General features: G+C 44.4%; 1 protein-coding gene across 2 annotated transcripts in view; it reads left to right on the top strand.

Annotated features, from left to right (window-relative positions):
• Window positions 1-14,152, top strand: part of PALM2AKAP2 (PALM2-AKAP2 fusion) — a gene marked incomplete at its 5' end in the record, with an annotated part of 366,273 nt that overhangs the window by 332,828 nt on the left and 19,293 nt on the right. For both annotated transcript variants that reach the window (NM_001370841.1, NM_001204205.2), the window contains one exon: window positions 4,274-6,689. In NM_001370841.1, the coding sequence (NP_001357770.1) occupies window positions 4,274-6,689 (2,416 nt within the window). The remainder of the gene's footprint in view (window positions 1-4,273; window positions 6,690-14,152) is intronic.

Genomic DNA, 14,152 nt, shown 5'->3' with positions numbered 1-14,152 from the left:
TTTAGATCCCAACTACTGTATATAGCCATGCTTTTCCATTGCCTTCTCAGACTTCTTACCTTTGGGGAGTGCTCCCATTTTGCAGGGGTTGTATTCTTGAAGAAGGTCATATTATGGAAACATTGCTTCATAGTCACGAGGATGCAGTGGTTATTAGTGGGTTAGGGGTAGGTGGTTTGTAGATACCACCGTGACTGACATTTTGGGATACAGATTCTCCTATTATTGTTTAATCCAACCACTAGCAGAATGTCTAATATCCTTACCCTTAAGAAGCGGCATGGCCTGGTGGAAAGGGCACAGAATTGGGAGTCAGGAGGCTTGGGTTCTAATTCTGACTCCGCTACCTACCCACTGTGTGACATTGGGGTTAAGCCACTTAACTCCTATGTGCATAGGTTTCCTCTTCTGTTCCCCCTCCCCCTTAGACTGTGAGCCCAGTCTGATATGATTATCTTAAGACTGTGAGCCCGTTGTTGGGCAGAGATTTGTCTCTATCTTTTGCCGAATTGTACATTCCAAGCATTTATTGCAGTGCTCTGAACACAATAAGTGCTCAATAAGTACGATTGAATAAATGAATGAATCTAATACAGTGCTTAGTTCAGTACTTGGCACATAGTAAGCACTTAAGTATTTTGCCATTCATTATTATTTTACTGTATCAAATACTGTAAAGTTAAAAAAAAACCAAGAAACACACAGTACTATATGATATAGTACAATAAGGTTGAAGCAGAGGCTGGGAAACATAGCATCACACTTTGACAGGACACCACACACATTTGCACAACTGTTTCTTCTTACCCCAAATATTCAATCGATCAATCATATTGATCGCTTATTCATTCATTCAATCATATTTATTGAGCACTTACTGAGTGCTGAGCACTGTACTAAGTACTTGAAATGTACAATTTGGCTTATTGTGTGCAGAGCACTATGCTAAGCACTTGGGAGAGTACAGTACCATGAGTTGATAGACACAATCCCTGCCCACAAGGAGCTTACAGTTTAGTTTACAGTTTACAGACATTAAAATAAATTACAGATAAAGGAACTATACATAAGGATGTGTACATAAGTGCTGTGGGGCTGGGGATGGGGTGTGTATCAAAGTGCTTAAGGGATACAGGCCCAAGAGCATAGCCCACACAGAAAGGAGGGCAAATAGGGAGGGGAAATGAGTTAGTAAGGGAAGGCCTCTTGGAGGAGATGCGATTTTAGTAGGACTTTGAAGATGAAGAGAGGGGTGGTCTGTCAGATATGAAGGCGTAGGGAGTTCCAGGCCAGAGGGAGGAAGTGGGCAAGGAGCCGGCAGTGAGATAGATGAGGTGGAGGAGCAGTGAGTAGGTTGGCATTTGTGGGGCAAAGTGTGTGAGCTAGGATGTGGTAGGAAATCAATGAGTTAGAAAGGAGGGGGCAAGGTGATTGAGTGCTTTAAAGCCGACAGAAAGGAGTTTCTGTTTGATGCAGTGGAGTTTGGTATGGATTTACTTATGTCAACCTGTGGTTTGGGCTATAGTCAAAAACAGATTCATGTTGTGGGAAGAATATTCCATCATTCTTTCATCATACTATACCAAACTATATAATGAAAACATGTTATAGCAGAAATGAGTGTATTAAGATATTCTTAGCTAGTTGTTTGAGATAGAGCTGTGCATGGCCTTGGGCCAGCCAGAGCCCTGTTTTATAATAATAACAATATTTGTTAGGTACCTACTCTGTGCCAAGCACTGTTCTAAGCGCTGGGTTAGATACAAGGTAATCAGGTTGTCCCACGTGGGTCTCACAGTCTCAGTCCCCATTTTACAGATGAGGTAACTGAGGCACAGAGAAGTTAAATGACTTGCCCAAAGTCACACAGCTGACAAGTTGCGGAGCCAGGATTAGAACCCTATGACCTCTGACTCCCAAGCCCGTGCTCTTGCCACTAATCCACACTGCTTCTACTAGCTCCCCAGAAGAGGTTTAGGGCAGATTTACACTGTGACCCAAACTCTACCTCTCCTCCCCACCTCTCCTCCCCACCTCTCCTCCCCACCTCTTCCCACCACCTCCCCCCAGAAATGGGGCACACCTCAGATTAGGCTTTGTCTTCCCAATGATTTGTTGGTTTCTTTTTAATTAAAGGGCAAACTAGAATGTAGTAGATACAGAATTTAGGTTATTTAGTTATCTGTAATTTATATAATGTCCGTCTCCCCCTCTAGACTGTAAGCTTGTTCTGGGAAGGGAATGTGTCTGTTTGTTATTGTATTGTACTCAAGTGCTTAATACAGTGCTTTGCACACAGTCATTTCTCAAATTTGAATGCATGAATGAATGAAAGAAACAATGGTTAAATTTAAAACTACAGCTAGAGAAAGGGTTCCCAACCTTCTCGTGCACGGAAGTCATATTAAATGAAACCTTGGAGTCGGTGTGCAAAGAACCCAATCATACAATTTAAACAGAAGAATGAGAAGAGTGAGAGAGAGGAATGGAGGAAAGAAAATGGAAGGATGGGAAGGAGAGAGAAAACAAACAAGCTCATTCTTGGTTCATTTGAGAGGGGAAATTGAGGGGAGGCACCATGTGGCCAAGCACCGTGACTGATGTTTGTCCCCTCTCACTCACCCTCCCCCCAACTCTTCTCCGTGTTGCCGCCACTATTTTGTCGTGGGTGCTGAATCTTTTCCTCCAGTGGGCGTGGGGCTCATCGCAGCTTTCCCAGGACACGTGGTTATGGCGGCGCTTCGTGCTTTTGCCCCCTTTTTTCTGCTCTTCACTGTCCAGTGTGGCTAGTCACTACCCCTGCCTTTATTCACAACACCTAGCACCCACAGGCTGCTTAAGTGTTCCTCTTCCCTGTCTGGTTCGGCTGCCTAGCCTTGGCCCCACTGCTACTTTGACCGGTTCTGGGGGAGAGGGGAGGAGAGCAAGAGGAGCTTCGGTTTGGCCTGCTTCTGGTGAGATTGTTGGATTCCCCACTGTGGGGCTGCATTCTTCAGGCAGAAGCCAAAGCTTGGAACTTCCAAATTGATTTCCCACTTGGCACCTTTCTGGCCCAAATTGGGCTGGAGCAGGCCAGCATCTCTGCTCAGAATGCTGTGAGGGGGAATTAAGGGCCTCATCCTCACAGTGCCAGGTTTGTCCAATGAGTGGGCAGCTATGCTGGGAGAGCAATCTATAGTATCCTCAAGAGCCAGGTATGACTCCTAAGCCCTTGATCTAAAGTTTCAAAAGGATATGGATGCTTACAAGAGTTAACAACTGAGAGGAAGGGGGGAAATATACTCTCTGTTGGTTTTTTATTTATTTTTAAAAGTCCTTAAGACCCTGATTTTCTTTTTTTAAACCTAAGAACAAACACTGTTCAGAAGCACTCAAGGAAAGCACCACAGTTCTTTATAAATCTCGGGGACTGTTATGGACTACACTATTTAGAGGGCTTCAATTTGGGAGACTGGAAAAAGTCTTCTTAGATGATGAGCCCCCCAAGGGTCAGGAATTATGTCTAATTTCCACTTGTGTATTCTCTCTCTAGCACTTAGGTCAGTGCTGTGCATAGAGTAAGCACTTAATAGATACTATAACTACTACTGTTTATTGCTTCCAGAGCTTTTACAATTAAATAAAAACAGTGAAATGGGTTAGACCCCCAAGAAGAACAGTGGGCTGACATTCTGAAGTAGTAAGTTTTAAAATCAGAAATGACACTGCAGTTCCTAGAGGGATAGAAGCTGCTCTGATTACAGTTTTACAAATCAATCAGTGAGTCAGTCAATAGCATTTATGGAGTGTCTACTGTACTGAGCTCTTGGGAGAGAACAATAATAGAGTTAGTGACGTGACCTCTGCCTTTAGGTTTGCCATGTGCTGAAACATCCAGTCGTTCAGTGAATTTCCTTACCGGAATATTCTACCGTTTCGCTTTTCAAAGAGAACTGGAATCCTACAGCTAAAATGCTGGGAAAATCCAAGAATTCTTATATGAAATAACCAGAGAAAGGAAGGTGATAACTGGCTTGAAAATGATGATTAAACAATGGCTTTTCCAGATTATGGTAAAACTTTATGCCTTGAGTGAGCAAGTCCCACAGCTTTGTATTTCCTTCTCATTCTGTGTGACCTTTTTCATCTTGACAAGTTGAAGAAACATTAAGACTTACTTTCTCCTTGGTGTTTATTTCTCCTGTAAGCTCTTGGAAATTCCTTGCATGAGAGAAAAATTGCATTTATAGAGCCTGACCTGGTCTTGTTTTTCTTTATGCCGTCTTTATTCTAGAAAACTCCCAAACTTCCTGAGCATGACGTCAGGTTGAAAAAAAACAGAATCCAATACAGTGCCAATTTCCTGGAGCCGGCCGCCAGCATCCTTCCCTCCAGCAGTGAGAAAATGGAAATTGAAGTTCCCATTGCAGAATGTAAAAGTGCCACCGGGGCGGACCCAGCTTCGGCTTCACATCCCATGGACCATCCTCCCCCGTTCTATTCTCCCATGCCCAGCCACAATGGCCTCCTTCCAGACTCCCACGAATCCCTAGACAGTGAGGTGGCCAAAGAGATCAGATATCTAGACGAGGTGCTGGAGGCCAACTGCTGTGATTCTTCTGCCGACGCCGCTTACAACGGGACGTCCTCTCCAGAACCCAGTGTGACCATTGCCAAGGGAGAATCCAGCCCGTCCATCCCCACGTCCAGCTGCCCAAAGTCCACTGAGAGCAGGGAAACAGCTGTCGTCCTTCCACTCACTGAGCTGAACAAGGCTAGCCCCATGGCAGAGGCCCTGAAGCCCAACGGGCACCCTCCTGACGGGCAGAGAGAGGCACTTGGTGAAAGCTGGCCAGCTCCTGTGAGTCCCAGTTCTTCAACTAGCTCAAGGGGGTCCTCCCGGGACGGAGAGATCACCCATACCACACTGAAGAAAGAGGCCAAATTTGAGCTGCGCGCCTTCCACGAGGACAAGAAGCCGTCGAAGCTCTTTGACGACGACTGCGGTGAGAAGGATAAATACCGAGTCCGGAAAGTCAGACCATCGGAGGAGATGCTGGAGCTGGAAAAGGAAAGAAGGGAGCTGATCCGTAGCCAGGCAGTAAAGAAAAATCCTGGCATCGCAGCCAAGTGGTGGAACCCACCCCAGGAAAAGACCCTGGAGGAGCAGCTAGATGAAGAGCATCTGGAGTCCCACAAAAAATACAAGGAACGTAAAGAGCGACGGCAGCAACAGGAACAACAGCAGCTCCTGCTGCTGCAGCAACAGCAGCAACTACTGCAGAAGCAGCAGCCTCTGAACCAACCGTGTGTGAGCCCAGCCTCCCCCAACCAGTCCCACTGCGCTTTTGAACTTCCAGATGCGTCCATCAGCCAGAAAAAAGATATTGTCACAGAGCAAATAGACTTCTCGTCGGCCAGAAAACAGTTTCAGTTGATGGAGAATTCCCGGCAGGCAGCAGCCAGGGGGCCAGGGGCCCCAAAGTTATTCTCCATTAAGCCCTTCTACAGACCTTTGGGCTCCAGTCTTTCAGAAAAGGCCCTGACCATAACGAGACCTGCTTCTATCGGAGTCCCTCCTGAGGAAGATGGCATCTCCTCCCCCAAGCCGGAGAAATCCCCCTGCGGTCCAGGGACCCAGAACAGTCCCACCAATCCAGGCGAGGCATCAAAACATGGGCCGACGGCCAAGCTGTGGGCAGAGGAGGGCGAGTTTATGAGCGCCAGGGCAGTCTTCACCGTCGTGAAGGAGGACGACCATGGCATATTAGATCAGTTTTCCCGGTCGGTCAACATCTCTTCGCCTCCAGAAGAGCTGGACTCCGGTTTAGACGAGCTGTCCGTGCGGTCTCAGGACACCACAGTTTTGGAAACCCTCTCCAACGACTTTAGCATGGACAATATCAGCGACAGCGGAGCCTCCAACGAGACGATGAACGCCCTGCAGGAAAATTCACTGGCTGATTTCTCCCTGCCCCAAACCCCTCAGACCGAGATCCCCCTCGAAAGCCGTCCGGAGGGGGTATCCAAGTCGTTCAGCGACCACGGTTTCTACTCCCCCTCCTCCACCCAGGGGGACTCATTGCTAATGGAAGAACACCTGGAATACCAGGCTGGTCTCCTGGTGCAGAACGCGATTCAACAGGCCATAGCCGAGCAGGCTGACAAAGCAGGCTGCAGACCCGCCGAGGACCCAGTAGTGCCGAAAAGCCCCGTCAAAGAGGAAGAGGAAGTCAGCAGCCCGGCAGCCTGCTCAGGAAAGCCTCGGAACACATTTGAGCCTCCTCAGGTGTCTTCTCCAGTTCAAGAAAAAAGAGATGTGTTACCAAAGACGCTGGCAGCCGAAGACGCGGAACTCAGGGAAAAGATGACCTCGCGGCAGCCTCCTGAGGCTCATACTATCCACCCGGTCCACAGTGAGGAGAGCAGGCCAGAAGTGAGCTATTTCAGCAAGTATTCAGAGGCGGCTGAGCTAAGGAGCACAGCCTCCATCTTGGCCAGTCAAGAATCCGAGATGACAGTGGGGCCCTATAAACTGAGGTCGAAAAAGCAGCGGACTCTGTCCATGATTGAAGAGGAGATCCGAGCAGCTCAGGAAAGAGAGGAGGAGCTGAAGAGGCAGAGACAAGTCCGGCAAATTGCACAGAGCCCCACTACGAAGAATGCACCTCCTCTGCCCTCCAGAACGGTGTGTTATAAGACGGCTCCTGGTAAGTGCCGGAGATCTAACGGGGTCCAGGGTAAGACGGCTATGGTTGAATGCACGCAACCTTAATTCTTTTCTAGTGCTTTTCCCTAAGGGAGACGGCATCATTTTGTGATTAGGGTTCGATGTAGGTGTGCGCAGAGCTTTTAATGTTTAAATGCCCCTAGGTGCTGTCCTTATCTAAATGCAGGCATATAGATCTGTTGGCCTGTAATAGGAGTGGATAGCTGCCCTCTGCAAAGTGAAGTGTGCTACATTTATTGAGCTTGGAAGGTATCTGCCAACTTCCATTTGGTAAAGATAGCTCCTATTTTGTGATTCATAATTGTCTGGGCATTGGTCATTTTATTTGAAAGGGTGACCACTTTCTCGGTTGTAGTGTTAAAGGCAGGGACGGGAATTACATGACTGTTAGTATCACTTAGTTCAACATCCCAGCCTCAGGGACATCACCCTGTGTACTCACCCTTTTCCTCTATGTTGCACGCCATGGTGAGCTGTCAGATATTTGTAACCCTGAAGACCCCATGTCACTTTACTTGAGAATGTCCGTCGCTGGGCCCTTGAAACATTTCTTCCAACACGTTTGGTGATGGAAGTCCCCCAAATATCTTCTTTCAGATCATCCCAGGGCAGTTTCTTTGGGATCCCTGATTGTCCTTCTTCTCACATGACCAGTTTGATTCAGTTGTATTTCATTCAGTCATATTTATTGAGTGCGTAGCGTGTGCAAAGCACTGTGCTAAGCGTTTAGCACTGTTCTAAACTGAGCCCCTAATATGCAAGACTTCAATATCTGTTGACCGTTCGTGCTCTCACATTTCCTTCTTGAAGAATTTATCCAGACATTTAATGGCATGTATCGGATCAGATTTCTTGTTCGAAGTCTAAATCAGGCGGTCCAGTTCTGACATCCATTGAGTAGGTTGGATTGCACTGTTTAGCTTGGTCCATCTTGGTGTTGGTTGCTTTCTTCCCGAGTCATAGTTTAGTTCTTTGCCGATCGGAGCATTGTGTATAAAAGTGCTCTGGCAGGGAGCTGAATTCAGTGACCCTTTCATCCCCAGTGTTGGACTGATATCACAAAATGATGCTTAGTCTGTTCCCCGTGTTATTTGTGTGCTGCAGAGACACAGCCATTCATACACAGCAATTTCTGAATTAGCTTCTCTTGGACTTTAGAGAGGCCAGCGCTTCCCCAGAATATTACAGACATATCCAAACAGCCTCCCGATTCCTCCACTGCACTCTCCGGTCGCAATCTTCCTTCTCTGATCAAGCAATCAATTGTATTTATTAAGTGTTTACTGCGTGCAGAGCACTGTACTAAGCACTTGGGAGAGTACACAGTAACAGAGTTGGTAGACATGTTCCCTGCCCACAGTAAGCTTACAGTTTAGAGATCAGTGATGAGAAATGATGACAAAGTGATTGTTCCATTACTGTTTAATCAAAGGATGTTGGTGGATTTCCTCAGGTAGTTAGGCTTTGGGCAACTCAGTTGTGATACTGGATCTTGATGCTCCATGCATTTCTCTTGCACCGATGTACAGCAAAATTCTTGACAGTTCATATCATGCTTTTTGAATCTCTCCTGAGATGGCGAGAGTTTGCAATTAAGAATGTTCCTGCTCACTGGACCTCCAAGTGAAATCTGACTCAATTTCATCAGAGATGGAAAATAATTAACTTCTTCTAGAGGTTGTATTGACATCCTTGAAATTTTGTGGCACGTTTGCAGTATTCTGACTTTTGGGCTAGAGCTTATGCAACCGTCGAGCATTATTCTCTTCTGTACTGTAGCATCATGACAGATCCTGTCAGATTTTTTTTTCCTGAGAAATCTGCCTTGGAACAATTCTAAATCTTCCAGTGGTGAGATGTGAAATGGGATGGTAAGTTTCCCTTTCTTTCCACAAGGAGAATCAAACTGTTTCTCAAAGTTCTTCAAAAGGGTACATGCTACTCTATCTCTTCTCCTCCCTCAAAGCTTTAGGAGAGTAGCATGTGTGGGTCTTTTGTATTGTGAACCATCATGTCACTTGACATGTTGCCTGGCATAAAGTAAGTACTTATACCATAAAATCAAATTAAAAACTTGGTGACAAGAAGAGTCTTATTGGAAAGTATGAAGAAACCACTGAAGTCTCTGAAGTTAGGTGTCAAAAGAAAGTGTGAAGTCAACACTAGGCCAACAATGACCATGTCAGAACAATCTAACACTCATTCTATAATTAGCATAAAGCCTAGAAAATCACAGAAAGGAAAGTGAAAAATCAAAATGCAAAGAATGAAATATTTACTACGTGATGGACTGTCAAAATGGCTATAACTAAAATGAACATATAAAATCAGGGAAGCAGGTGTCCCCCCATTTTATTATTCCCATTCGGAAGGCATATAACAAGTTTTAATATAGCCCCATTGGCCCTAGAGAAAGCAGGGACTGTTTTGCTTAGCAAAGTCCCTTAGGCAAAATACATAGAAAAACATGGAGTCCTAGAAGAACTGAGCACATTGTTAATTCTAAGCAGGGGTCAAAGAAGCCTTGCTCCAGCTGCCCCAATCTGAACTATATACAGAACCTTGTGTTCCCATTCAGTTCTTAACGTCACATCATAGTTTTCCATTTTGGCCATGCTATTCTGAAAGTCATAAATTCCTACAAAGCAGGTTGAAATATGGGCAAGCGCAAGGGTCAGAAACAAACCCCATAAATCCAGGATGGGTAAAGACCACAGAGGTGAGAGGCAAACATATGTTAAATATGAGGCAGTGGTATAATGTCATTATCACGGTGCTGGTGTATATTATTTCCTTGAGATATAGTGATCAGCGGCTTGGGGTCAAATTGTGGGTACATATTGAATGATGGTCCTGGGACTGGCATTATTTAATATTTTTATTAATGCCTTGCATGATGGAATTGAAAGTGTGCTCATAGTGAGCCCAATTCTTCCAGTGCTTTACTTGCTAATAGTAAGTGAGGAATCGTGGAAGGAACATTAAATGTTTTGTACAACAAGGGGACAGATGAACACACTGCAGCAATATATGCACCATAGAGCCCCGTGGTCTGAAAGAGCAAGAGGTAGCAAGATGAGGTCTCCAGAGCTAGGAAATAGAGGATACTCTTCCAAGATACCTCAAAGTGTGCCTCTAAGGCCAATTTTGCCTGAGGAGACTTTACAAAGTGGAAATTTTCAGGTGAGAATCCCTTCCGAGTGGGAAGGGAAGTAGGTGGAAGAGAGGAAGAAAGAAATGGGTCCTCTCTTTGCGGATAAGGTAGAATTAGAGAGGGTCGCTAAAGTCACAGATGACAGAAATAGATTTCACAGTGACCTTGCCATGTTAAGAGAAAAGTGGTCCAGGTTGAAGTTCAGTTGGAATATGTACTGGTTTGGGAAATCATTGGCCAGGCTATTTTGTAGAAAAAGATCTAAGGACTATAGTGGAACTCAAGTTGAATGTGAATCAGCAATTGAAAAAGCAATTTAGTGCTTCAGAGCTGGAGAGTGCTCTTTCCTCTTTAGCATTATCAGGCCCTCATTTGAAAAAAAAAAAACTGCAGTATTTAAGTGCTCACTATGTGTAAAGCACTGTTCTAAGCGCTGGGGCAGGTAAAAGTTAGGAACAGTCCCTTTCCAGGACTCACAATCCGAGATCACAAGATCTCACAGCAGATAAGTGGTAGAGTTGGGATTAATAATAATAATAATAATGTTGGTATTTGTTAAGCGCTTACTATGTGCCGAGCACTGTTCTAAGCGCTGGGGTAGACACAGGGGAATCAAGTTGTCCCACGTGGGGTTCACAGTCTTAATCCCCATTTTACAGATGAGGTAACTGAGGCACCGAGAAGTTAAGTGACTTGCCCAAAGTCACACAGCTGACAAGTGGCCGAGCCGGGATTCGAACCCATGACCTCTGACTCCAAAGCCCGTGCTCTTTCCACTGAGCCACGCTCCTCTGCCTCCCGTGCCTGTGCTCTGCTCACTAGGTTCGTTCATTCATTTGGTCATATTGAGTGCTTACTGTGTGCAGAGCACATTACTAAGCACTTGGAAAGTATAACGTGGCTTAGTGGAAAGAGCACAGACTTGAAAGTCAGAGGTCGTGGGTTCTAAACGACCTCTGCCAAGAGTCAGCTGTGTGACTTCGGGCAAGTCACTTAACTTCTCTGTGCCTCCGTTATCTGTAAAATGGAGATTAAGGCTGTGGGCCCCACATGGGACAACCTGATTACTTTGTATCTACCCCAGCACTTAGAACAGTGCTTAGCACATAGTAAGCGCTTAACAAATGCCATCATTATTATTAGTAGTATTACCATACAGCAGTAGAGACAATCCCTGCCCACAATGAGCTTTCAGTCTGGGGGTTGGGGGAGACAGACATCAAAATAAGTAAACAGACGTCAGTATAAATAAATAGAAATATATATATACACATAAGTGCGGTAGGGCCAGGGGGAAGAGCAAAGAGAGTGAGTCGGTGACACGGAAGGGAGGGGAAGCTGAAGAAAAGGGGGCTCAGTCTGGGAAAGACCTCTTGGAGGAGGTGCGCTTTCAGTAGAGCTTTGGAGGGGGGAAGAGTGATTGTTCGGCAGATTTGAGGAGGGAGGGTGTTCCAGGCCAGAGGTAGGACATGGGCCAGGGGTCAGCGGCGAGACAGGCGAGATCGAGTCACAGCTAGAAGATCACACTGCTTCCCTTATAAGGACATTGTGTAATCTTAAGGGCTCTCTATTTTTAGAAGAATGGAGAAAAACTGATGAAGGTACAGAGAAGAGTGACAAAAATCCTGCAAGCTAAAGTAATAGGACCTCTGAGAAGAAGTTAAAAGAATGTGGGGTTGGGGAAAATAAAACCAAGAGGTAATTTACTGTCTTCCCATATAGGAGGGAATATAAGAATATGCTGACCAATAGTCTCCATTGCCACAAAAGATAGGAAATGAAATTATGATTTGTTCAATGATATTTTGAATAATGATGATGAATGACAACACTTAGTAATGGTGACAAACTAGTACAGTCTGTCAAGGGAAGTTGTGAAATCTCCATCTTTTGAGACATTTATTTAGGTGTAGTCTTGACTAGAGACAGAGACCTGGATTTGAGATCTATACTGGCCCTATGGTTCTATAATTTAGTGAAACCACACCATTAATCTTCCCAGTGCCCCTTTTAGAGAAAGGTAGAGGCGGACTACAGCATTCATCCTCAAATCACTGGTGATTTAAGATGTAAACTCCTCATTTCAAATGGCTTCCAATGAAATAAGTACAAAACACTCTCCCCACAACCAGGAGATAGATATGGTACTCTTGACAAGTCATTTTCAGCGTTAATTTGTAATTCTCCTAAACTACCCTTCAATTCCCCCTTTCTCATCCAGATTTACTTTCTTCCAATATTGCTCTTCTGCTTCTCATCAAAATTCTAACTCAAACTGATATCAAACCTTAGGTTTTAAGCGACTATCACTTATCTCCTGAAATGTTACCACTATGTTTTCTTTGTTTCTATGAGTGGATGCCATCTGCTGAAATTGTTCTTTGAATTGATTATTTCTTCACTACTGGCCCTGCTGTTAACCCCATAGTACAGTAGTGTTCAGCCACACGAAAAGAAAGATATATGTTCACAATTGACAAAGAAGAAATGTATCAGAGGATCTAATTATGTCAGGAATGCTGAAGTCTAATCCAAACCAGGCACGGGATACACATGTTCCAGGGTAAATCCCAAACAGGATGTGACTGATGCAAAGCGGCAGTAATTGTTGGCTATCTTCCTCCCCCCACCCTCCCTTGCTGTGGCTTGCTATTTATGACTCTCTGATCTTCACAAATAAGCTATTGCTCCACAGGGGGAGAAATTAGAGCTTCAGCTCCTTTATGCTAATACAGAAATCAAGTACATCTCTGTGTTTCATCTTTATGCTATTCCAAGAAGTCGGACATGAGAGCCTTGAAGGTGAACTGCAAGGAATTTACAAAACTAGTATGAAAGGATGTGTGTGGAGGAAGGGTTTTTTTTATTTCTATATGTCATTTGAGGTTTTTGTTTTTAAAGTGTCCTTCACTGGTCTCTAGGTTTGAACATTTAATCTCTTCATTTCCTGTCTCTCCTTCCTCTAGATATATCAAATAGCCTCCCTCCTGTCCTCTCTCTTCTGTGCTAGTACACACGTACGTACCCACATACACACACACACACATAGACATACACAGTATTTGTCAAAAACTAGAAGAAATGAGCAGAAATATGGAAGGGTATCTATTGGTGAGATTACAAATGCATATTTAGTAGTGTATTTTGGCCCTGTACACTTTCAATGGTATTGTTTGTCATTAAAAGGCATTAGCCTTGTCCCGGACCAGAAGCTATGCCGGAAAAAGGCAACAGCTGATGTGACTCTAAGCTCACTGTGGGCAGGGAACATTGTACTGTTCTCTCTCAAACAGTACAGTGCTCTGCACCCAGTAAGTGCTCAATAAATACCATCGATCGATTGATATAACTCGTATTTATATCAGTACTTAGAAGTGGCTTGCAGTATTCTGTTCACGTACTTAGCGCTTAGAACAGTGCTTGGCATATAGTAAGTGCTTTAAAAATACCATTATTATGATTAATAATTACTATTGTTATTATTATTACATACAGTTGTTAAAATTGGATTCCAGGGAGTGGCAGAGGTACTGGTAAGGTTTTAGACTGATATTGGCTTTTGATGGGAAAACATCCACATATTCAAATTCCAGCATTTCATTGCAAATATTTTTGCATTTTCAGTCATGGGGAAGGGAAAGTAGAGGGTATGCCTATAAATTGGGTTAGGTTTAATGAAAGTGGATGGTTGACAATAAAACCAATTTTTCCTTTTCAGATGAAATGCACTTGGGCAACAGCTCTCATTTCAGGAAATGAAATTAAAGGTCATCTCAAAATATGCCCCAGAGTGAGGTTGATTTCATTTCTTTGGCAGTCCTGGGAGACTAATTTCTGATTCATAAGCACTGAGAGAAGTCTTCCATTAAGAAACATTTAGTCAGGACTTGAACCTGGACACTGGCAGATCTCCTACTGAGCTCAACAGAACTTTAGTCTGAATAAGGTCCAAAGGATCAGGCCTAAAGTGTTATTTCATGTCTTTTGACTTGAGACACTGGAAAATAAATACAGAATTAGAAGTAGTATGGCCTAGTAGAAAGAGCGTGGGCCTGGGAATTAGAGGACCTGGGTTCTAAACCCAGCTCTGTTGTTTACTGTATAAACTGGGGCAAATCACTTAACTTCTCTGTGCCTCAGTTTCCTCAACTGTGAAGTGGGGATTAAATACCTGTTCTCCCTCCTACTTAGACTGTGAGCCCTAAGAGGGACAGATACTGTGTTCAACCTGATTAACTTGTATCTACCCCAGTGCTTAGAACAGTACTTGACACATAGTAAACGCATAA

Source organism: Ornithorhynchus anatinus, chromosome X3 (genome assembly GCF_004115215.2).
Source record: "Ornithorhynchus anatinus isolate Pmale09 chromosome X3, mOrnAna1.pri.v4, whole genome shotgun sequence".
NCBI lineage: Eukaryota > Metazoa > Chordata > Mammalia > Monotremata > Ornithorhynchidae > Ornithorhynchus > Ornithorhynchus anatinus.
This window is presented reverse-complemented; position numbering and strand designations above follow the sequence as displayed.